Here is a 22,576-nt window from a genome sequence, read left to right as displayed (position 1 = left end):
ACATTGTATGTACGGTATTTCGTCATAACATCTAGTTCCTTTAAAAGCCCCAAAATTTCAGAGTTTAAGAGGACGCCTCGGTAGCTTAAGTGGCTAAAGCACTCGACCGGATATTGAGGGATCTGGGTTCGAGTCCCAGTCAAGGCGAATGATTTTTACGCTCTGAAATTGTTGCATTAAAAATGCACATTAGCGGATGACTCCGTTAAAAGTTACTGTTGCGGCATCTCCCGCAGTTTCTTTGGAATTTGTCAAAGGGAAAACACCATACGTGTTTAAAGTTGGCTTTTAACCTCGTGGACAGTGGCGCCTCGCGCACGACTACGAATGCATGTGACATTGTATGTACGGTATTTCGTCATAACATCTAGTTCCTTTAAAAGCCCCAAAATTTCAGAGTTTAAGAGGACGCCTCGGTAGCTTAAGTGGCTAAAGCACTCGACCGGATATTGAGGGATCTGGGTTCGAGTCCCAGTCAAGGCGAATGATTTTTACGCTCTGAAATTGTTGCATTAAAAATGAAGTGAGAATATCTTAATTCCAGATATAATTGAAGGCAAGACAGAAAGGACATTAAAAGAATTGAAATCTTTTAAGGGCATGGGGGTAGAAGGCATTCCGAAAGAAAACGTAGGAGGAAGTATTTTTGTAGACTAATCTATAGCATTTACAAGGAAGGAATTTGGCAGGAATATTTCATCAGATCAGCATTAGTTCCAATCCCAGAAAATAAAATTAAGCATATCTGAGGACTTAAGAACAATAAGTTTGATTTTGCACATAGCTAATGTGGTTCTCAGGATCATCAATAAGAGAATGGGAAGCATGGCAAATTGATAATTAGGTGATGATAAGTTTGAGTTCAGGAAAGGGAGAAGCACCCACCACACTATAGCAGTAATGAGGTCACTAATAGGGAGGAATATAGAATACAATCAGGATTTCAGTGAAGCTATAACTTTTTTAAAGCTTCCAAATAGTAGCTTAAGCCTTTCTCAAAAAAATAGGCATTTATGCATGCAATAATCTCTTCGTCCAATGATAATCTATATCCTCCAAGCAAAACTTTAAGGTTAAGGATCAGGAAAAAGTCGCAGGGGATCAGATCTGGTGAATGATCAAAGCAACTGCATCTTCTTTAAATGCCATCGTTTTTTTTCATTCCTACCTTCACCTTGTCAAGTAATGATGTAAAGCCCACTCTCCTATTATTATTATTATTTTACTTTTTTGAAGATAATGGATGAACACTTCTGTGACTATCCCAAATAAACAGTCGCTATCATCTTCCTGGCCACTGGAACCTTCTTTGTCTTTTTCCCTGCAGGTTCACCCTTTGCAGTCCTGTTTTGACTGTTCCTTCATCTCAGGGGTGTGGTGGTGGATCAAGGTTTCATCTACAGTTATGAATTGATGCAAAAAACTGACTCCCTTAGCTTGAACCACTCCAACAGGGCCTTGAAAATGTTCATTCAAATGTGTTTTTGGCTCAAAGTGAGCAAATGCGGCATCCAATGTGCAGATAGCTTAAACATGTCCAATTCTCAGTCAATATATGAAAAACATATTCTTTCAATATGCCCGCAGCTAATTCAAAGGTCATCTAGTACCATTTGGTGAACTTTATTGATTTTCTCAGGGGTTGCCACATTTTTGGCCATTCCGAATGATCATTATCAGCCAAGCGGGTAGAGCCACATTTAAATTCAGCTTTCCAAATTTTTATGGCCATAAATGATGCTGCAGAATTCCTGTACACAGAATCTAACTTGCCTTTTGATTTGTGCAGGGGTATTAGCTTTCAAAAACAAATTTTTAATGGCATCGAAATTTTCAATTTTTTTGATTTACTCACAAACCTTCCCAGCGACTCACTCAAATGATTGTCAAATAACAACCAAGGGCCAAAAAAGGCTGAAATTTGGTGAGTACCTTCAATGCAATCACAAACACATTCCTCAACTTATGTTGAAGAGCTCTACCATCTCATATTGAGATGGTTCTACCATTTCTACCTCCTCATATTGAGGTCAGAAACTTTTCAGACAACCCTCGCACAACACTAGATAACTGAAAGCATATGGTGGAAGAACCTTAAGGAGGGTTAAGTAAACAGTATGAACTCCTTTAAGAAAAAAATGACATTTCACTTGTTGAGTTTCCATGGCGAGTGAAAGCATTGTGAAAATCCCACCTGCACTAAAGCATCACAATGAAAAGTTCGGGGTACATCAGTACATAAATGGTAGATAGAAAAAATTTATAAGGAATAAATTATGGTCAGATAATATTTTTGTGAAAAATTTCAAAAAAGATAAAAAATCCACCCCAGGAGATCAAAAAGTTCACTATTACCATTATTGTGCAAGATTTGGTTAATGGCAATCTACAAGAACACAATAGTTAACCAAAGAATATTTAGTGATACAATTGTTAGTTGTAAGAAACACACTTAAGAAATCTAAATAAAGTTATGATTACCAGGGGACTGGTACTTGGGTTAAATAAATTGTGAGGAAGAAGTCTTTACTGTAAAACCTCGTTATTAAAGGGGCTGAGCAAATTTGATTAGCAGGCCTCATCAGAGAAGAATTTTCTCTGAAGAAGCCTGTTAGGCAGGTGAAACACCTGGTGACAGGATTCCTCTAGGCATTAACCTACCCTTGCTACTTATTTCCTTGTTTCTGCTTGTATTTGTGTGATTGACGGGTCCCTGGCACAGTAGGAATCTTTGCAAACCCTGAATGAGCATGCAATTCACAAAGGTTTAATACAAGCGGGTGATTGAATGATAGTGCGTTTACTTAAGTCCTTTTTGTTTCGTTTTGTAATTGCTGTGTGATTGACACATCAATGGCACAGAAGAAATCCTTGTAAACCCTGTAAAAGTGAGTATGTGGGATTCACAAAGGCCCCTGTTTCCGAACACACCTGAGTGATTGAGTGAATGAGCAAGAACTTATGTCCATCTGTTTTATTTGTTTTTATGCGATAGATGGGTCCCTGGCATAGGAGGAATTCTTTTACTCATAAACCCTGAACCAGTGAGTACTTATGAATCACAAAGGTCCCTGTTTCTGAACACACCCAAGAGATTGAGTAAATGAGCGATAATGTGCGTACATCCGTTTTACAATTTTGCATTAATCTGGGTGATTGACGGGTCACTGTCATAGGAGGAATCCTTGTAAACCCTGAACGAGTGCAATTCACAAACATCAAACACATCCAAGTGATTGAATGACTGCAAACATGAAATTGGGCCTTTTTCTTTTTGATATTAATTTCAATTGTTTTTCATTCCTGTGTGAGTACAATGCATCTCTGGCATAGGAGATATCCTTGCAAACTGTGAGTGTGTATATATTCGATTCACGGGAGTGACTGCTATTCCTTACCACACCCTAGTGATCGAGTGGTTGTAGTTTGTTATATTATTTATTAATTTTGCTTTTTTGTGTGTGATTGAGGAATGCGTAGATCACTGTTTCCCAAACACACCGAAGTGACCTAGTGTGTTTTCCCTATCTTTCCCCTTACTTTTAACTTTGTTTTTACCTCCCCCCTTTACAAAGCTAGTGCCAATCAATTTTATGGCCTCAACTATTTCGTTTTTCAAGGAACTCAGTATTTTGAATTTACTAACCAGTAAAATGAGCCACTCAAGGTTGACTTTTCGTGCCAAGTTGCAATCTAAATGTGGGTGGCATAACTTATACGCGTGCAATTCATGACATTATAACATATTGCTGTTCATTTTGCAGCTTGTCATAGATAATGTTTGGTACAACATTGCATTTTGTTATTATCATGAAATAATTAATTTTACGAAAACCAAAATATAAAATTTTATACAAATGTTTCCTCAATGTCTACATTATTGATGCATGATAAATCAATCCACAACAAATAAATCTGTACAATAATTAACTGATTCAAATAGCGATTAAATTGACACTCATAAGGACTGAAATATTAATCTTAAAGTCCAGCTTGTGTATGCCATGCTCTCTACTTATTTCTTGAAATTCCCACAGAGGACTATTCAGATATGAATTAAAATGGCATATGTAAAAATAAAACTACTAGGTAAGAGACAAGAAATATTGAATAGATAGAAACCTTTTCTGCGGATAGGAAACAGGAAAAGGATTTCCTGATGCCTCTTTGCAATAGTGCTTTCTTCAGTTTGTTCGAACTTGGATGTAATTTTGAGTGGCAATTGCCACTCATACTGTGCATCATACTGCCACTGCTTTCTCAGAAGATGATTTATCGAGTACAAAGTGCATATCTTTTCGATTAATTTCAAGTAAAGTATTGACAATGTGATGCATTCATATAACTCCGTCAAACAGTGAAGACAATACTATGCCAGTATGATTGACTTTTGCACATTATTTTTCAGAGGACACGTTCCTGATTGCAACTTATGATGTAGTTTCGCGAGTTAAGCCTTTTTTGGGGCATCATGTGGCATTTTGAATTTACATGAATTTCAAATTATTCAGTAGTAGTAGTAGTATTTATGGGAGGTGACCAAAAGCTAAGGTCATTTGCACCATAATGGATGGACAGGAAAGGATAAAGGGTGGAGAGAAACCCAGCGTGCTGTAAAGTATGCATTATCCAATGACTTCACCTGGGGAATGCTTGCCACTTTGAATTACACAAGATTTGATATTAAGGACTGAAATAACGAGGTTTTACTGTACTGCCTATTTTATTAATTTTAAAGGCCAAAGACACTCATTGACACTTCAACTCGGAAAAAATAAAAGTTCAGCCTAGTGGGAAGGTGAATTTTCCAAAAGACAATGGTTTAAACTGCTTCTCTTTTCTATCTACATATTTAACCTTTCAGAATACTTTACAATATAAAAAAAACAACTCCCTTAGCATCTTCCCACTCAGCTTTTGTTCATTCATTCCAATCAATCTCCGTGAAAATATTAGTAATGCTCCATTTTAAATATTCTTATTAGAACCTTTCACCAAATTGACAATCCATTTGGTTTTTCACACTTGGTTAATATTGAAATGCATGTCACACAAAAAGCAGTCTTACCTCAAATAATCTTCAAAGATATCAAAGACAGATTCAAAGTATTCACTTGACACATCATCCCTGGAAAAGCCATACAAAGTAAAGGAGGATGTCTTTAACAAATAAATAAACATACAAACTAGAAGAATTTACATGATACCACAAATAGTGGACAAGAGCTTTGATGTTAAATGAGCAACAAGACCGAACAAGATAATGAATTCAAAGAATGATACAGTTCTGGCATGCTTTAGTTATGGAAAACAAAGAACAAAAATAATTAACACCAGAAGTTGTTTTAAACATTTAACGTACACCTAGCTTTGCATCAAAAGAGGAACAGCATCTTGATAGCAGAGTTCACTGAGTTTACACATATGCACTGCTAACTACTATTACAGCTACTACCCTTCCAAATCAAATGCCATGATGGCAACAGAAGAAACACCTTAACGTACACACATACACACACAAGCAGAGATGTTTCAAAACAAGTACTTCATTAACTACAAACAAATACTTGATTACTAAAAGGAATCAACCCAAGAATGCCAAAATAAATATTTTATAAGCCAATAGCATATTTTTTTTGAAAGATTTAAGATGTTACAATACATCGGAGCCTGAAATTGAAAATTATGATTATATGGTCTTTCAACAAAAATATTCAAATCTACCAACTTAAGTGTGCAAATTTGAGAATCTATATTTTAAAACGATAAGCCATGATGACAGCAGAAATAGAAATAAATTAAAGAAAGAAGTGCTGCTTCTGTTTCACATTACATAGTAATGCATTTTGCTTTACCCATACATATAAGCTATACTTTACCCATTTTATAAAAAGTAACCAATCTGAGTAGTATAAGACATTTTTGAGCATCAGAATCAGCTCTGACTCAAACGCAGCAGAGAATTTTATTGCATCATAATTAATACACTAAATATTTCGATTATTTTTGTTTTAAACAAATTAATTGGGCAGTTCCAGGTTATTTTATTCTGCATATAGAAAAGATGAAGATGAGAGGCCACCGCCATTAAATTCAAGGAAAAAAATAAAATGAGCTGTGCCCGATGTGTATCGTATAGCGTACTTCTGGTAACATATGAAGGCATTAGAAAGGGTCCCTGAGTACAAATATGCACATATGATCACACTAATTTAATCACCTTTCTTCTAATATAAAATTTTTTTGCTGCATTAGAACTTTAGAATATGGGACGACTTTGCAGTTTCCCAGAATTTTTTTTTTATTTCTCAGTATGGTAACTGTCAGGGACAGAATTTTTGGGGAGTACTTACACCAATTATACTGGACACCATGATGAATGCTCGTTTAAAGACATCTTACATGGACATACTTACATGCCTTCATGGTGAAAGCAAAGCAGCAGCGAGAGAATGACAACGAGAACCAGTAGAGCCAGGGTGGGCACTAGGATGGAGAAGATGAACTCCTTGGCATAACTGCGCTGTGGGACGCCCTGACGGCTTGGCACCACCTGCCACACATCATCATCTCTCTCCCCTCGCCCCCCAAACCCTCCGTCCGCCCCATGCACACCCATGATTCCATTCCAAGGGTGACTGCCTTTGGCATCGGCAGCACCAACGGAGGCAGCAGGGCGATGGGAAGACGACGGACTGGGCTGGCTGGTGGGGTCGTCTCCTCGATCCCAGTCCTCCTCAAGCTGACAGGGGGGGAAATATAACCATTTTGAAAAATCAATAAAATTAATAAAACATTTACGATCACTTGTCAATGAACAGGTCTCGTCCAAGAATAAGTTCCCCTAAAATGAATAATATTTTTATCAGCAAACTGAGAGTGGAGCAGATTATGGAAACACAGCAGGGACAACAACGCACATACTCCTTTTGATGTCGACTTCCACAGTGCAACAAATGCAATTCCAATATAAGTCTTCTACTTCATATTTTCACATCATTCATGATCCAGACTGTACTGACTCAATATTCTTTGCTGCAAGCAATGGGCACAGTGCCAGAACTGAAGAATGTTCTTTATTTTTGCACAATGAATTACACGATTAAAAAATGCATGATCTCTAATAAATGTACAATCCTCGTAAATATGAAGAGTCATGGTCCTCATCAACAGAATCAAATTCTGGTTTACAACAAGGGTTTCTTCTTCTTTGAAATACAATATTGCTGGTTTCACAATATTTTTGCAGAGATTGACACATGGCAATGGCCATAGTCTTGATGTCAAGGGTAGGTGCTCTGATCCTTATGATAGGATTAATGAATGTCAGTCAGTAGCCTGCTAGCATAGTGGTGCATGTTTTGATTTTAATTGCAGAACACCAGATGACTCATGAGAGTAAGTGATGCATATACCGACACAGGTCTTGTTGTGAATTAAATTTGCCATATTGGATGGATGTTAAGCATATCATCAAGGGACGCCACAGGGTGAATATCCTTCAACAGTACTGTGAGTAGACACCATAGGAGTAATATTAATTTTTTACAAATGCAATAGATTACAATAGGGATGTTTACATTCTTCCCCTTGTGCTGGAGTAATCCTAAAGGTTTATGATCTTAAATGACAGCTTTAAAGACAAGTTTTACATTTTATCCATGGATTTTCATGCTTGTTTTATTTTAATATGCATTTCAATAATTCAAAGTCTTAAAGATTTCCTTTAGCTACCGGTTGAAACTTGGGTTAATTGATGATGATCAAATTGAAAATGGTTTCCTTCGAGGCATCTTCAAGTAAAGTTGACCCCCACTACACATAATGAAAACAATATGGGAAGAATATTGCTGTGGTTCATAATGGCATGATTTGCCCATGAATGAAACAGCAAAGATGGCATCAAGTTAAAAATCAGCAACACATTAGTCATGGCTGCAGCAACAAGGAATGGTAGCAAAATTCTGGGAAAATAGCCAGTCTGGTTTTGCCCAGGCCAACCATCAGTGCCAAAAGTTAAACTCTAGCATAAATTGCTATAATAGTACATAAATGTATCAAGCTGAGAAAATGATTTGATCACAATTATGACATCGAGAGAAATACAATGAGCTTACTTTTGAACATCTCAGACGCCTGGTTGCAGAGAAATAGTTTACTTATGAAATGAATATAATTACTAGCATAATGAGGATAGGGCTTGGAATTACCACATAAACATTTAAAAATGTATGTTCTATCATGTGTTATCATTTGATAATAGTCAACTGAGCCAATTTAGTTTCTCTAAATCTCATAAGTTAGGTATTCAGTTTATGGGACCTAAAAAAGGTCTCCATCGTTTACGCTGCATATTATCAACAAAAAATAATTTCCAAAAAAAATTGCCTCAAAAATTCATAAATGCAAGAAGAAACAGGCCATAGAACCATGCCTATCACAATGAAATCTGGCCAGCCATTATTCACCAACATCACCTCAAACCCAGGTAATTATCCATGTGAAACTGACAGCATGACAAACATGAAAATTAGAATGGAGACAGCAACTAATGTACAAACTTAATTTTTTTATGGAAGAGCCCAAAGCAATTAGGACATCATTTCATGAGGCTTCTGTGAAGACAAAATTCACCAGAGGGAAAAGGGAGACTTTTTTTGTGGCTACTTTTTATATTTATCTGCAACAATAATAAAATGTAAAACTGAATAATATATAATGCAGTCAAGACTACATAACTTTTATGCAAATTTTGGACTGGTGAGGTTGAGTAAGGGTCAAGGGAAAGGGTGAGTAGGAAAGGAAAGGCAAAGGGTTGAGATGGGAGGGTATGAGAGGTACTATATTTGTGGGTATTTACTCAGGTACCCAATATCAAAAAGATATTGCCAAATGTTAAACAATAGAGACATGGTATATTTTAAGTAAATATGCATATGGGGGTGGGATAAACAGTATTGAGAGAGAACTACAGAGGAATATTCAAAAGTATAAATCTCATTATTAATTCTTTTTACACAAAAATGCTATGATGAAACCTCATTGTTAGAGCCAATACATTTAATATAGAAGCCATTGCAGTCATTTGGGGATGCACATACCAATCGAAAAGCACACCAATCCAGTGCAAAGCCCTCTTCTCTGAACAGACGATCAACAGTGGTTCGCTTGAAGTCCCGGGGGCATGAAGGGCCCACTTTCCACAATGGCCTGACTTCCTCCTGCAGTTCAAGCAGGGCTACAGAAAATGGATGTGCACTCCCCACTCGGAGCACCACACTGTTATGGCATTAGGGGATAAGAAGAATAGGAGGTCAATAGTGGAGAGATATAGAACCTAGTGATTATCAATTAGGGTATTACACGATAACAATAAATTATGTACCACCCTAAAATAAATTTTAGAAATTAAAAATAAATAAACTATAACCCCAATTACATCATGGGCTAGAAATGGACTTAATCAATGGGAGAGTATCTTCCACAAGGCATTGTGAAAGAGAATCAAGTTAGACTCTCACAAGGCTAACTTACCCCCTTACTTAAAAGTAATTATTATTTTCTCTAAACTTTAATAATTTCACTTTTTAATTTTTAAAATGTTTCATGGATTTTAAGAAGTAATTCCACGGTATAAATTGGGTTGAATTAATAAATGCATTGCCAAAGATCGGAGAAGACTGGAGGGATATGCAAATTATCAGAAACATTACATTTCTCAGACTGCATAGCTGACGTTAATGAATGGAGAGTCTATCTAAGGCTTGTGGATGGGCAATGTTAGGTGCACAGGTACTATTAACCTGTGAGTTTCAATTCATAAGCAGAGGAAATGTGACAGAAGGAAGTGAAAGTTGGTAGGGAACTTATGAAATCAGTTCAATTTGGGGAAGATGAAGTTCAAGATGTGGATGAAGAAGTCACCCAAAGTATTAAAGAAATTTTTTAAAATTGTGTGAGGCAAAGAGAATTTTTTAAAAAGACGAGGGAGTTGAAGACAGTTACCATAAGTCAAGATGTGAAGAGGAAACTAGCAAAATATTTTATATGGAGCATATTACTGCATGCCTGGGAAACTTGGTCACCGAGGCAACATGATAGATAAGAGGATATGGTGTAGATTAGAGGCTTTTGTGATGTGGGTGTGGAAGAGATGAGGAAAAGTGAAGTGGATGCAAAGAAAAACAAAAAAGTTCCAGGCATAGTAAGGGAAGAGAGAAGGTCAAGAGAAATTCAACGGACGCAGGGGAAGTGGCTTTAGAGCATGTTGAGGGGAAGTTGAAGGTTGTGACAGAGGTGAGACTGTTGGGTAGATGAGGCTGAGGCATGAAAAGAATAGGCATGCTGGGAGGAATGAAGGGAGGCAGGGAGTACATGGAGTTGAAGAATAGTTTGTTGCAATCCAGGTGGGGAATATATTTGGAGTTATGATGGGAGGGGCTTAGACGTGTAGCAAGGCTTAGGCCTCCATCAAACACCTATCTTGCATGGTCCACTAGTCTTGAAAATAGTAATTGCTAATGATGGGTAGAGAAATCGATAATCACATCTATTTCTTCCCAGTCACAATTTCAACACAGAAATCATACTGACTGATGCAAAATAACATAGATATTGAAAATAATTTTGAAATTTCACAATGGAAGTGTCAGACAACATAGGACATACTGCCACAATGAAAGTCTGCAGTTTGTACAGAACCTCCCCATCTGTGACCATCCTCAGGAGCTGATTGGCATTCCTTACCAATCATTCATAACACATGCACACAATTCAGCACAGTCCCCTTCAACTCATGTAATAAATGGCCATGGCATTAGTACAGTAGAAAGTTATAGTAGATGGAAACCTAAGTCAAATGTGTTCACCTTTCCCTATTGTGATCCATGCACATCCAACTGGGATTAAAAGTGTGATATAGTGAAATTTATAAGTAGAAGATAAGATATACAGCTAGGGAAATAAATAAATTAAGCTTAAAACCATGTGCACAGCATTACATATACGAGGGTAATCCGGAAAGTAGTACCCGTTCGTGCCGCATGAAGTGCTGACGACGCGAGTAGCCGCTGGACGAGGTCAGATAGCTTCAGTGGCTTGTCTGCCTTCTCTGAGCCAAGTTGCGTGACGCTAGCATTGCCTGTGTTGTTTCTGTGATTGTTTACAATGTTTAAAAAAATTGAGAACGCCGCCAGTTGTGAAGTGAGGGCAGTGATTAAATTCCTCAATGCAAGAAACGTTCGCCCATGTGATATTCATCGCCAATTAAAGGAGGTGTATGGAGACAATGTAATGGACGAGTCGTCTGTTCGGCGGTGGTGTCGCAACTTCAACATGGGCAGGGGGAACACACACGACGATGAGCGTTCGGAGAGACCGTCTGTCATTACAGACCAACTGGTGAGCTCAGTTGACGAATTCGTGAGGAACGATCGGCGCGTCACAATTGATGACATCTGTGAGCATTTTCCCAATGTTTCTCGAACAATTGTTCATGAAATTGTTAAACACCATCTGCATTATGCAAAAATTTGTGCAAGATGGGTCCCTCGCGTATCTCAATGAGCTGGCGGCGAAGGACTATGCAGCAGGAATACAGAAACTTGTCACACGTTATGACAAATGATTAATTTGCTTGGAGATTATGTTGAGAAGTAGTTTAAAGTATCCTCTTTCAAATAAAATTTTTTATGTTTGTTAATATTTACTTTTGTCTTTTTATTTCACGAACGGGTACTACTTTCCGGATGACCCTCGTATTATTCATAGGGTTTATGTATTGAGTTGGTAGGCAATTTCTATGGAGAACACTGGTGAAAACAGAGCCCTAGGGGATTTGATGAGTCCAGTGTGAAAATGTTTCTTTTGAATGATGATCTCTGCAAAAAAAATCTAAAGAAAGAAGGAATGGTTTGATAATTTGTCCTTATATAATAAAAAGATATACGAACCCTTCTTCTTCTGATGGGCGGAGAGGACGCCTCGCCCCTAGATACACTGCAGATGCTAGAAATGTCAGATGGAGATCTGAAACGCTCTCCCTCCACAGCCTTTTCCGGAACACATCAAGAAGTCGATCCATTCTTGGAGAATCAAACAAATCCTCCACATTCAAATTATCTATTTTTAGGGCAACATCAAACCTGGAAGGATCTATAATACTTGGGTATATTGAAACTGACAAATTATGTAAACACTTAAGCTAAAAAATGACATTAACTTCTATACATACCTGGTTTTTCAATCACATTTACATGAACCACATGCCGACGTGTTTCATAGGTTTCTTTGTCGAGTCCAACTATCTCCAGCTGAAAGATTTTATCTCATTAGTAAGTACAAAGTTGAAGTTTGGTCATTGAGTTTCATATTACTTGATACCACTACTGAAAATGAAGCTGGACATTATATATTCTTTGTATACTAAGTGAACATGGGGCATCTGATCAAGAGACATTTTTAAAAATATTAATGCCATTGGGTACTGATGGAAATATGACAAACATCAGTAAAATCGAGGAAGTACGATCAAAAATATTTTTCCACTAGGAAATGTCGAATAATAAATGTTTAACATGTAAAAGTTTCCGTAGGGACGACAATAGCTTCTATTTTTTTGGTTTCAGGTTTTTAAATAATAAAACACACCCACACCCTACCTCAACACCAGACTGGTCCCGCGGTGGTACTCCGTATAAAAACCCTGACTGTTGCCTATTGCTATAAACATAATGAATCCACGGAGGTAAATCTGGGGCATTCAAAAGAGAAGGCCTATAGGAAAACTGGTCATTTTCTAAAAGGCAAGAAAAGAGGCATCACTATTTAATCTTAAGTTGAAAATCACCAGCATATGTAAATACAAAAGAGATTTACCACGTAATGTCCAATTGAACATAGAAGGTTCAATAGGTAAAATAAACACAGTAGTCATATGAACATTTTCTGCGCGCATTAGCGGGGAAAATATACCTAACATTGGAATCAGTATCAACAATATCTCCATTTTAGTATGAAAATGTTTATTTCACAACTTTAAAAATAGGATTCAAAAATACCAAACATCAATAAGATGACGTTGAAGTACGCTCGCATGCCGCTTAAACAAGGACGGCAGCTTGATACCAGTGAAGATCATGAGGATTTAAAACTTGTTTTAGCAATTACGTTCGCTTAAAATGTCACTGCTGATGCAGATGTTTTCATATATCACTCTATCACTTAGGCTATTATTTAATACCAGGACTTCTCTTTTATAATAAACAATGATATATAATAATAAATTATATAAAAGACGGTATTGAGGAACGCGACAGTACTGCGATTTAGTGACATCTATTAACTCAGTCAGTAACTTCGACTTATCTTAACTAAAAAACAGCGTTAACCCTAAAAAGAAATAAAATGCAAAATGAAGGAATAGTGCCTGTTGAACTGAACGTACATGTGTTGTGTAAAAAATTAAAACATTGAACATTTGTAAAAGAACAGCATTTATAGAAACTTCATTCTACATCTCAACTCTCAAATTAAAAAAAATCCGAGTGATCAGGAATAGTAGTAGGTCGAAATGGAAAAGAAATGGCATGGTGTAGTTTATGTGCTGTAAAAATATCTTCCTTTAAGTTACAGCATAAAAATATCCTCTTTACCAAAAAATAAGCAACCTATGTAGGTAATTTATTTTCTGTTATGAAATATTATTTTATTTCTAGTAAAGTATGCACAATACAGTATCATGCACTTAATCACTTTGTGTTGATTGGACTTTAAAATAGCGTGTATCATATAGATAATACACATTTAATTTTATTGTTTCATACTTCAAAAAAAAGCCATTTAACTTAGCCTCAGAACAAAGCATAAAAATGAAAAATATTTTTTTAATAAATGAAACTGCAAAATAAATATCACAGATATAACAATATAGGCTCACAGGTATAATAATTTGTCACTTACAAAAAAAAGATATGAACCGTAGCAGTGTAATCATCCCAATGCTGCAGAGGAGAGATCTCCCTTTTCAGATTTTCAGGCAGGGTTTCTGTGGTTGTTTCCAGTGGAGATGAGGTTGCAGCTTCGGTAGGGGATGGGATGATTGCATGAGTATTATCAATAAGAATCTAAGAAGGGGATACCAGATACATAGTGGAGAAGAGTGAGGCAGAAGCAGATGAAGATTTTAATGGCATCGGCTCTTCAATTGTGAGAAGGATAGGTTCATCATAATGGGATATTGTGGATAAAGGATAGGGGAGGTTTTAAAAACTGTACCACAGGACTTAGCAGAAATATGAAGTGAAAAGAATAGAGGCCTTCATAATGTGGATCTGGAGGAGAATGGAAGGAAGCATAGAGTGAAGAATGAAAAGGTGCTATGAAGGATTGGGGAGGGGAGACGATTGGCAAAGATAATCAAGGAGAGAAATGGATAGGGCTACCTGGTGTGAGGAAGGAGTGCCTGCAGGAGACTGTTAAGAAGTGATAGAATGGACGAGGGAGGAAGAGGTGTATGGTAATTGGCATGGTTAAGACTAGGAGAAAATATGAAGAAACCAATAGAATGGCTCAGGGTGGGAAGATATGGAGGTCAATCATGAGTGAACCTGTCACCATGTGTCAGAGCAACTGATGATGATGACTGATTTTGATTTACAATCTGTCATTGGTGGAAAAAAAGTGGGCCCAGCCAATCAAATAAGATTTTTCTGAAAAAGGGAAGATGAAATCATCCATAGAAAAACGTTTTTGCAAATTTGGAAGTTATTATGCAGTGCCTTCAATGTATATTTATCCATAACTGGATTGCTGCAGCATCTTCTCCAAGCGTTTGTCCTGTAAGAAACATTTAAATTAATAGCATAATTGTGATTCAATAACATGATAGAAAATTATATAAATGGTAGAAATACAAATGGGAACTTCCAGTAGTTCAGTGCTTGCAAATCCCTTTTCATTTTTCCACCATCATTCAGTGCCTTGAAAGACTAAGCTATTGTATGGCGCTAATGAAGAAATTATATGTTTTATCACCCATTAATATTTCGCAAGGTAGGCGCTGGATTACATTGAACTAGCTGGCAAAAAATATACAAATGCCATACTACGTGTGAATGCTGAATGAATTTATTACCACTGGAAAATACCCATTGACAAGAGTTTTAATAAAGGCATTCATTACGATATCCCAATAAGCATAACAACAGATGTTTCAAAGGAGATTAGAAAAAATAATTTTTAAAAGCGAGAAGAAACTATTTATTTTTTGAGAAAGCACAAATTCACTAATATCAATCAAACACAAAGTAGCAACATATAACAAGTTAAATTAAATCCTAATAAACATTAAAAAGCTGATACTTGTTTAATGTTTACTTTACTTCAACCAATAGTGTCCTCGCTTTATGCAAATTTGTATGAAATAATTATGATACAAAAATTTGTTGATGCAGACAAAGCCCCACACAATTATTGGGATTACATCTAGACTCCAAGCTGAGCTGGAGTCAACATATTAATTCTATCATCACAGAATATCAAAGGCACTATATCTTCTAAGAAAACTTATTACTTTAATCCCTGCAGAGCACCTGAAGTCCATTTACTACGATTTCTTCAACAGTCTTCTCAATTATGGCATGGTTATCTGAGGCTATGCTTCAGGTATGAAATGCCTTTATCCTACAAAAAGCCATTAGGAAAATTACTCAATTTTCTGCACCAAAGAACTGTAGTCTATTATTAATTAGAATTAATATTCTATGTAAAGCATAGATATCTATAAAATATTGATTTATGGGAAAGACAATTAGCATTTGATTCTCACAAGACATGAGGTACATATCACCAGAATAAAAAAAATACCACCTCTCCATGTGTAACTGTAGATTAACTAATTCACAGCATAGCCTGAATTACTTTGATATAAAATAATTAAATCAATTGCCACAGACTTCTAGAAAAATTTCAAGCTCTCCACTCTACCATTCACGACTTACATCTAAAGCCATTTACTCTGCAAATGAATTTTTAGCTCATTGAAAAACTGATATGATTTTGTGATAAGCTGTGTCTGATGTGCCTGTTTTGGGTTATATGACCGATGTGCCTTGTTTGATAATATATTTGTGCCTACTTAATGACCAATAAAATTATTATAATAAACTTTCAAAATTGAGAAATGCTTAAACAAAAACAGTATACAAGTCAGGTAAAATTTCTTTTCATGTCTCAGGCAGAACTAAACCCTAATGAAAAGTTTTTATGACGATTCTAAGCAGATTTCATGAAATCCATTTCGGAGTTGGGTGAATGAATTAATTGCAACATGGCAAAAATATTCACTCTCGTTCATTCTTCTTTAATCTCAAGGAAATCGCTTGATTAAGACATTCTGAGGCTTCTGCAGATGACAACGCAGAAATAAGTTCTCATGAATTTAAAAGTATGTGTACATTAAATAACATTGGTTCATTACGAAGGTGATCACGTGTTCTTTCATTGATAGGAGAAAGATTTTAATACATTACATAAATGTAGTCGTCGAGATCAATAAATTTTGTGAAACATCGTTTCACAGCGTACATATGTGTATGAAACGTTATTCGAAAAAACAATAACAAGTGGCATATGGATACCTGCTGACGGAGATTTGGTACAACTTCCCATCGACGCTTGGACAACCCAGGACATGCAATATAGTCGGTGGAAATAATATCCGAAGGATAAAGCTTCCCTCGAACTTGTGTCCAGAAGACTAGAATAGTAAAGGTGGGGAAGGCATGGCGTGACCTAGCATTTCGGTTACTCCATTATTTCCCAGAACCCCTAAATGCATCCACCATCCGTTCGGTTATCTCTTTTTGAAAACGGGGACGGCTAGGTCTCAGAAATGTTGACCGGATTGATGTAGTTTGAGGATCATTTAATAGGTGGCCAGGAACAGGGCAGCAAATCGACTTGGAATTTCCATGAGTTTAACAATTGAGTAACAATATTAATTTCGAATACCATTTTCCCCTTCGATCTCATTCTTGAAAATTCTCTAGGTTCTTGAAAATGCAAATAGGAAGGTTGGACAGGCAGCTCTTACAATGGTGAAATCCATTTTAATGTTGTAGATGTGACTCAGGGTAGTTCGTCCCCACGACTGTGACAACATATCATGAAACGGGCTAATGCAATGTTATCTTGGCTACTGTCTTCAGCAGAAACATAGTTATTAATTGAAATTTAATGAGCAAACGAATGTCAACGGTTACTGATCTTCAAAGTAAAAGTTTACTTCTTATTACGTCGGAATGGTAGTTCAATGTGTACTATTCCGCGCGTTGGAGAGCCGCATGCATGTATGCAGGAAGAGAAAGGAATTTAGTAGATGCTGCATGCTGTTTGGGAGTCGCTTCCGGGCTTTCAACGAAATGAGTCATTCTCGCTATAACAGTAATAAGAAAACAAATACAATTCGAGAGGAGTTCATTAATTATTTCAATAGTCGTGGTCATAAGATAATAAAATCTAGCCCTGTAGTGCCTTATTGTGATCCTTCCGTTACTTTTGTTAATGCAGGAATGAATCAGGTGAGGACCTCTTAAGGTTGTGGTACATGAGAGTGGACGATATTTGTAATTTTAGTGGCGGTGGAACAATCAAGTGCGTGAATCAATTACCCACTATGTCTTTTGAGGTCCGAGTCTGACTCTTCTAATTTTAGCTCGAGCTCTCATTTTCTGGTTACCATTACTGAGAAGTCTCAGGGATATGTCATGGGTCATATACGATGACAAACTGTTTGAAATTCACTCACCGTTCTAAGAATGGGAGCCAATTTCTTTCTCTCTGGTTTCACAGGATAATATGGTATCCGAAAAATCACAGTTTGGGTGAAACAAAAGGTGAACAATGATCGAACTCGGGTCCTCAGATAGTAGCCTAGGACTCTTATCTACCTAGAGTATCACATACATAAGAACGTTTTGTCTTCCTGAAATAACTGTAATGCTACTGGTAAAACTAATTCTTAAAATGTAATAATTTAAAAATAATGAGTTGGAAAGAAAATATTTTGTTGTTCCACAAGAGATAATTTTATTGTGACCAGTTTTGATACAGAGTATCATCACCTGGCCTGATAGTGTTACTCTTGTTTTGAAACCGGTCACTATAAAATTACATCTTGTGTAGCAACAAAATATTTTCTTTCCAACTCATTACTTTTAAATTATTTAAAATATTTTATTTCCTACTTAACATGAAAGAGTTCCACAATATAATGGCCACACCATTGCATACTTGTAAAAATGTCTTGATGTTCACAATGTGAAGTTTATTACTTTCCTGTAGGATTTGGAGATGAATGGCATGTGGTATTAATGAATATTTACTTTCTTTCAGTTCAAAGGGGTATTTTTAGGAAAGAGTCCTCCACCTGCATCCAGAGCAGTAAACAGTCAAAAATGCATAAGGGTGGGTGGCAAACACAATGATTTAGATATTGTCGGCAGTGATGGGTATCACCATACATTTTTTGAAATGCTTGGATCATGGTCTTTTGGAGATTATTTCAAGGTATATTAACTCTGTTCAAGATAAATATTACTTATGCTATAAAATCCTAACATTACTGTGAATGTACTAATGCATTGGAACTAGGTATCCTTCCACTTTGAATGGAGAGATGAGCATTGCTAGTTGAAACTTATGGATCTAACTTCAAAATTCAGGCCTTTTCTGTATTTGGTATGAAAACTGTGGGTGCTAACATAATTTTTTTACTATCAATGCCACTATATGGAACACTCTGCTTTAAAGTTAAATTGTGATTTCATAGTTGATGACCAAAGTTGTTACAAAAATTTTTAATTTCTTTCGATTAGATAAAATTAGGAAAGTCACATGATTCAGGGGGCATAAACTTTGAAGGGTTTGAATAAAAATTAGTTACATGAGCACTTGCAAGTTGTAAGCTTGAGAGTACAGAAGGCAAAGAGTGCCCGTTTTCATTGCTGCCTTCTTTCCCTCTATCCTTGAAAGTGGATATCATTCTCTTCAATCACAATCTTGTTGAAATCTTTAAATGGCATGTTAATAAAATAGATCATATTGTGCCTAAAATTTGTAATTATGATAATTTTGTGTCAATGATTTTGGTGCCATGTGTGTGAGAGGTTGTGGTTAGTAATATTTAAATTGCCTTCTGCTTCTAAATGCGCACATTTAAAAAATTGTATCTATGCAATTTGCTTTATTCTTTGCGTAGATACAAGGAGAAGAAAAAACTTGAGTACTGATTTTAGACTGCTAGATGTAAAAAGTGATCTCCAAATCTGAGGTTACAGTAGCCATTTTTGTTCATACTAAGTACAAAAATGCACTGAAAGTAATGTATAAATTTTCTCATATTTGGTCACAGCAAAAAGCTGAGTAATTTTTTTTCTTCTAAAAATGTTGATGCTTCTTTTAGAATTTAATTCCTTCTTTAATTTATTGGGTGAACTTACCTCTTATGAGATGAAGAGCTTTGGGATGAGATTTTATTTTCGAAGGTCAAGTGGACAGACATATGATCACAATGGCAAGGATTGTGTATTTCTGTATTTTTTAATGAATAAATGTTCTTCACATTCTAGTAGGTAGTAATTAAATAAATGAATGATTTGGGACAATCGTTTCACCCAAATATGTACACCTATTGTCTCTGCACCTATCCTACTTTAAGCAATGGTAGTATTATGGGTAACTTGAGTGCAATTAAGAAGTTGCAGGCCCCCAGTTCGAATGCTAAATAAATATTTAACCCAACTTCGTTGTCATGGATAGCAAACTCAGATGCAAAAAGATGGAGAGGGTAAAACACAAGTAAGTAGCCAGAGAGAAAGTTACACAGTGGTCATTGATGAAAAATAAATTTTGAATAATAAAATGGCACACAGAAGTGATGAAATAATGTAACTGAAGTGCAAGACGAGTACTCTGCCGAGTAAGAGAGGTGACTTGAGGCAATTTTGTGCAATAATGTGTGAAAATGAACATGTGGAAGAAAGAAGAAAACCCAGAAATGAATATGAGAAAGCACTGTTCAAGGTGCTTCCGAAACAAGTCCTGCTAAAATTTAAGAAGTCAAAGAAGAGTGTGGATAGAAAGCTGAACTGATGTGATAAAATCAACAACAAGATGAAAAATGAGAGCACCAAAACAGCATAACTGATGAAGAGCCACTTTGTTAAAAGAAAAGCTAAATGGTGCAACATGAGAGATGGTAACAGGAATATGCTGATAGAAGATGATGGCTTAGGAAACAGACAGGAGGAGTATTTATTTATTTATTCAGTATTAGTCCAAAAACAGCACATTTTGGCCTTTACATCGAACTATTAACAACGATAACAATGGTCACATTTACAAACACCCAAGCTCTAGATGGAGGGAAACTCACCCAGGCGGGAATCGAACCCGCGACCCTTGGAATGGCAGATGAGGATGTTACCGGGGTCGGCTAAAATACATGAAAGAGTACATGGAAGGACTATCGAAGTTTTTCTTGCTTTGCCAAGCGATCCTTTCATGAACGCTTTTAGTAAATTAGAGATCAACTTCATGCATTGGCCTAGTTGTGAAGTTCAGGTTTCAATTGACTGGCCACATTAGATAAGATAGTAGTTAAATGAATAGATGTTGCACAAACTTCTTTTATTTGACTGTCCAAAATATCAAAAGTCACTATTGTGAGCTGGAGTATTTTTATTTGCCCCTAACATGATTAGAAAACAATTGGGTTATTTTTCACAAAAATTGGTATGTGGTTATGTCTTGTATATAATAGTTAATACAAAAGCTATATTTGCAGTTACGAGTGTGGGAGATTTTACAATTTTTTTAATGGTAGTCTACTGCTTATGGTAGGTTTTGGATTGACACGGGTTTTATGCACTTACCAAACAAGATACAACCTGATGCCCCAGAGCACATTATAAACTGTTCATCAATTCCACATACTTTCTTCCTCCTATCCAATATGCTTATCCTCTTCATACATCTTCCAACTTGCCTAACATTATCCCCACAATCACAGTCTTGCGCATTCCTTTACCAATCAAATTGCTCTGCATCCATCTTTATTACCTTTTTTGGATTCCTTTCAAAAACCTCTCCAAGAGCCCTCAATCCTCTATAACCAGCCTATTGCTTTTTTTACCTTTCCATCGATTTTACTTTTTCATCCTTCCCACACCCACATGTCACAAGCTTCCTATCTATGCTTATCATCTTCCTTTAACTATCATGCTTCCACTGTGTACAAAATCTGTTTAATTATCTGAAAAGCCTTCATAATTTTATTGAACTGTAATCAGATTCACGTGGGAATGTTGCTCTTCCGAATCTTTCATTGTTCATCTCAATGCAAAGTACTGAGGGTACAAAACACATGTTTGCTCAAGTGCATATAGTTAGTCCATAATGTAGTAAGAATGTAGTAAGATCATTGCATTGCTACCACTTCATTGAGCCACGGGGGAGATTGTATATTACCGGAAAGTTCACAGATGTGAACTTTTCATTTCAATTTTGATTTAAAGCATATTTATATGTTCCAGCTACTAAATTAATACTTCCTTTATTACTTTCTGTCACCATAGAAGGAAGCTTGTCAGTTTGCTTGGGAGCAGTTGACTGAAGTATTTCATTTAGATCATAAGAAACTTTATGTGACCTACTATGGAGGAAAGGATGACTCTGGACTTGAACCTGATTATGAAACAAGAGAAATATGGCTTGAAATTGGGTATTATATTCTTCCATTACTCTTCATCATGATATCAATTATAATATTTTTATGGAGTTAAGACATTATTGATTTTTTACTAAATGAAAATATCTTCTTATAAAGTTGAGCTGTTTTTGAAGTCAATTCATTTCATTTAAAAAATAATTTCCCTTTGATAATGGACTTTTCTAATGGTGTAAAAAATTAAATTTTCATTTAGCCTAAGTGGAATTCCTTGTTAAATCATCAAATAATATATATTCTTAATAATAGTTATAGCTCATGAAAGTCATGTGTGAATTGAATCATAATTTTCCCTTGGGAAAGTTTGAGTGTTGAAAGTTTCGGAAATTTTTTAAGAAGAATATTATAATTAACTATTAGAGTTAATAATGTTAATATAATTCTTAGTATCAATCAAAAATTTCCTAAATGTTTGCATTGAAGTGGTAACATTTGTGTTCTCCGTGGGAGCAAATGCATCCTTAGGAATATCAGGGTCCGAGGCTAGCATAATATCTACCTGAATTCCTCTTTTAAATAGTATGTTTTTAACAAACTATGAGTGATTTCCTGTACCTTCCTCAATATTGTTTTTAATATGTCCCATCACTCAAATGGGCTCCCATCATCGACTGGGCTCAGATGCCTTCGCAGCCACCTTACTGAGGAAGAAATGCTGCACAGACTACCTTTTGTCTGGCTCTTAACCTTCAACCTATCTGGCATGGGTGACCCTACGAGAAGCAATTATCATTGCTCCTGCTAGGGCAGATCTAGGGGTCATCAGAATGCACCACCACACCAGGGCTG

At 36.2% G+C, this 22,576-nt stretch overlaps 2 protein-coding genes across 6 annotated transcripts in view; one reads left to right on the top strand and one right to left on the bottom strand.

Moving 5' to 3' along the window:
- Scgalpha (sarcoglycan alpha) overlaps window positions 1–13,258 on the bottom strand; it is a 31,678-nt gene extending 18,420 nt beyond the window's left edge. For 2 of the 4 annotated variants that reach the window (XM_071589955.1, XM_071589956.1), the window contains exons 1-7: window positions 12,877–13,258; window positions 12,660–12,796; window positions 12,233–12,311; window positions 11,952–12,153; window positions 9,102–9,279; window positions 6,417–6,742; window positions 5,069–5,128 (exon numbers count right to left, since the gene is read on the bottom strand). In XM_071589955.1, the coding sequence (XP_071446056.1) occupies window positions 5,069–5,128; window positions 6,417–6,742; window positions 9,102–9,279; window positions 11,952–12,153; window positions 12,233–12,311; window positions 12,660–12,796; window positions 12,877–13,006 (1,112 nt within the window). In that variant the 5' untranslated portion in view covers window positions 13,007–13,258. The remainder of the gene's footprint in view (window positions 1–5,068; window positions 5,129–6,416; window positions 6,743–9,101; window positions 9,280–11,951; window positions 12,154–12,232; window positions 12,312–12,659; window positions 12,797–12,876) is intronic. The other 2 variants (XM_071589958.1, XM_071589957.1) reach the window with 2 other exon arrangements.
- A 3,745-nt stretch (window positions 13,259–17,003) lies between these two features.
- The window catches only part of AlaRS-m (alanine--tRNA ligase, mitochondrial), a 35,477-nt gene continuing 29,904 nt past the window's right edge, over window positions 17,004–22,576 (top strand). Inside the window, exons 1-3 of one of the 2 annotated variants that reach the window (XM_071590343.1) lie at window positions 17,004–17,579; window positions 18,394–18,567; window positions 21,636–21,781. In XM_071590343.1, the coding sequence (XP_071446444.1) occupies window positions 17,301–17,579; window positions 18,394–18,567; window positions 21,636–21,781 (599 nt within the window). In that variant the 5' untranslated portion in view covers window positions 17,004–17,300. Of the gene's footprint in view, window positions 17,580–17,845; window positions 17,895–18,393; window positions 18,568–21,635; window positions 21,782–22,576 lie in introns of those variants that run through there. The other variant, XM_071590344.1, reaches the window with a different exon arrangement.

This window comes from Hetaerina americana, unplaced genomic scaffold (genome assembly GCF_022747635.1).
Source record: "Hetaerina americana unplaced genomic scaffold, ioHetAmer1.1.p SCAF_4, whole genome shotgun sequence".
Classification (NCBI taxonomy): Eukaryota; Metazoa; Arthropoda; class Insecta; order Odonata; family Calopterygidae; genus Hetaerina; species Hetaerina americana.
The sequence above is the reverse complement of the archived record's forward strand: the minus strand, read 5'-3'. Positions and strand labels throughout refer to the sequence as shown.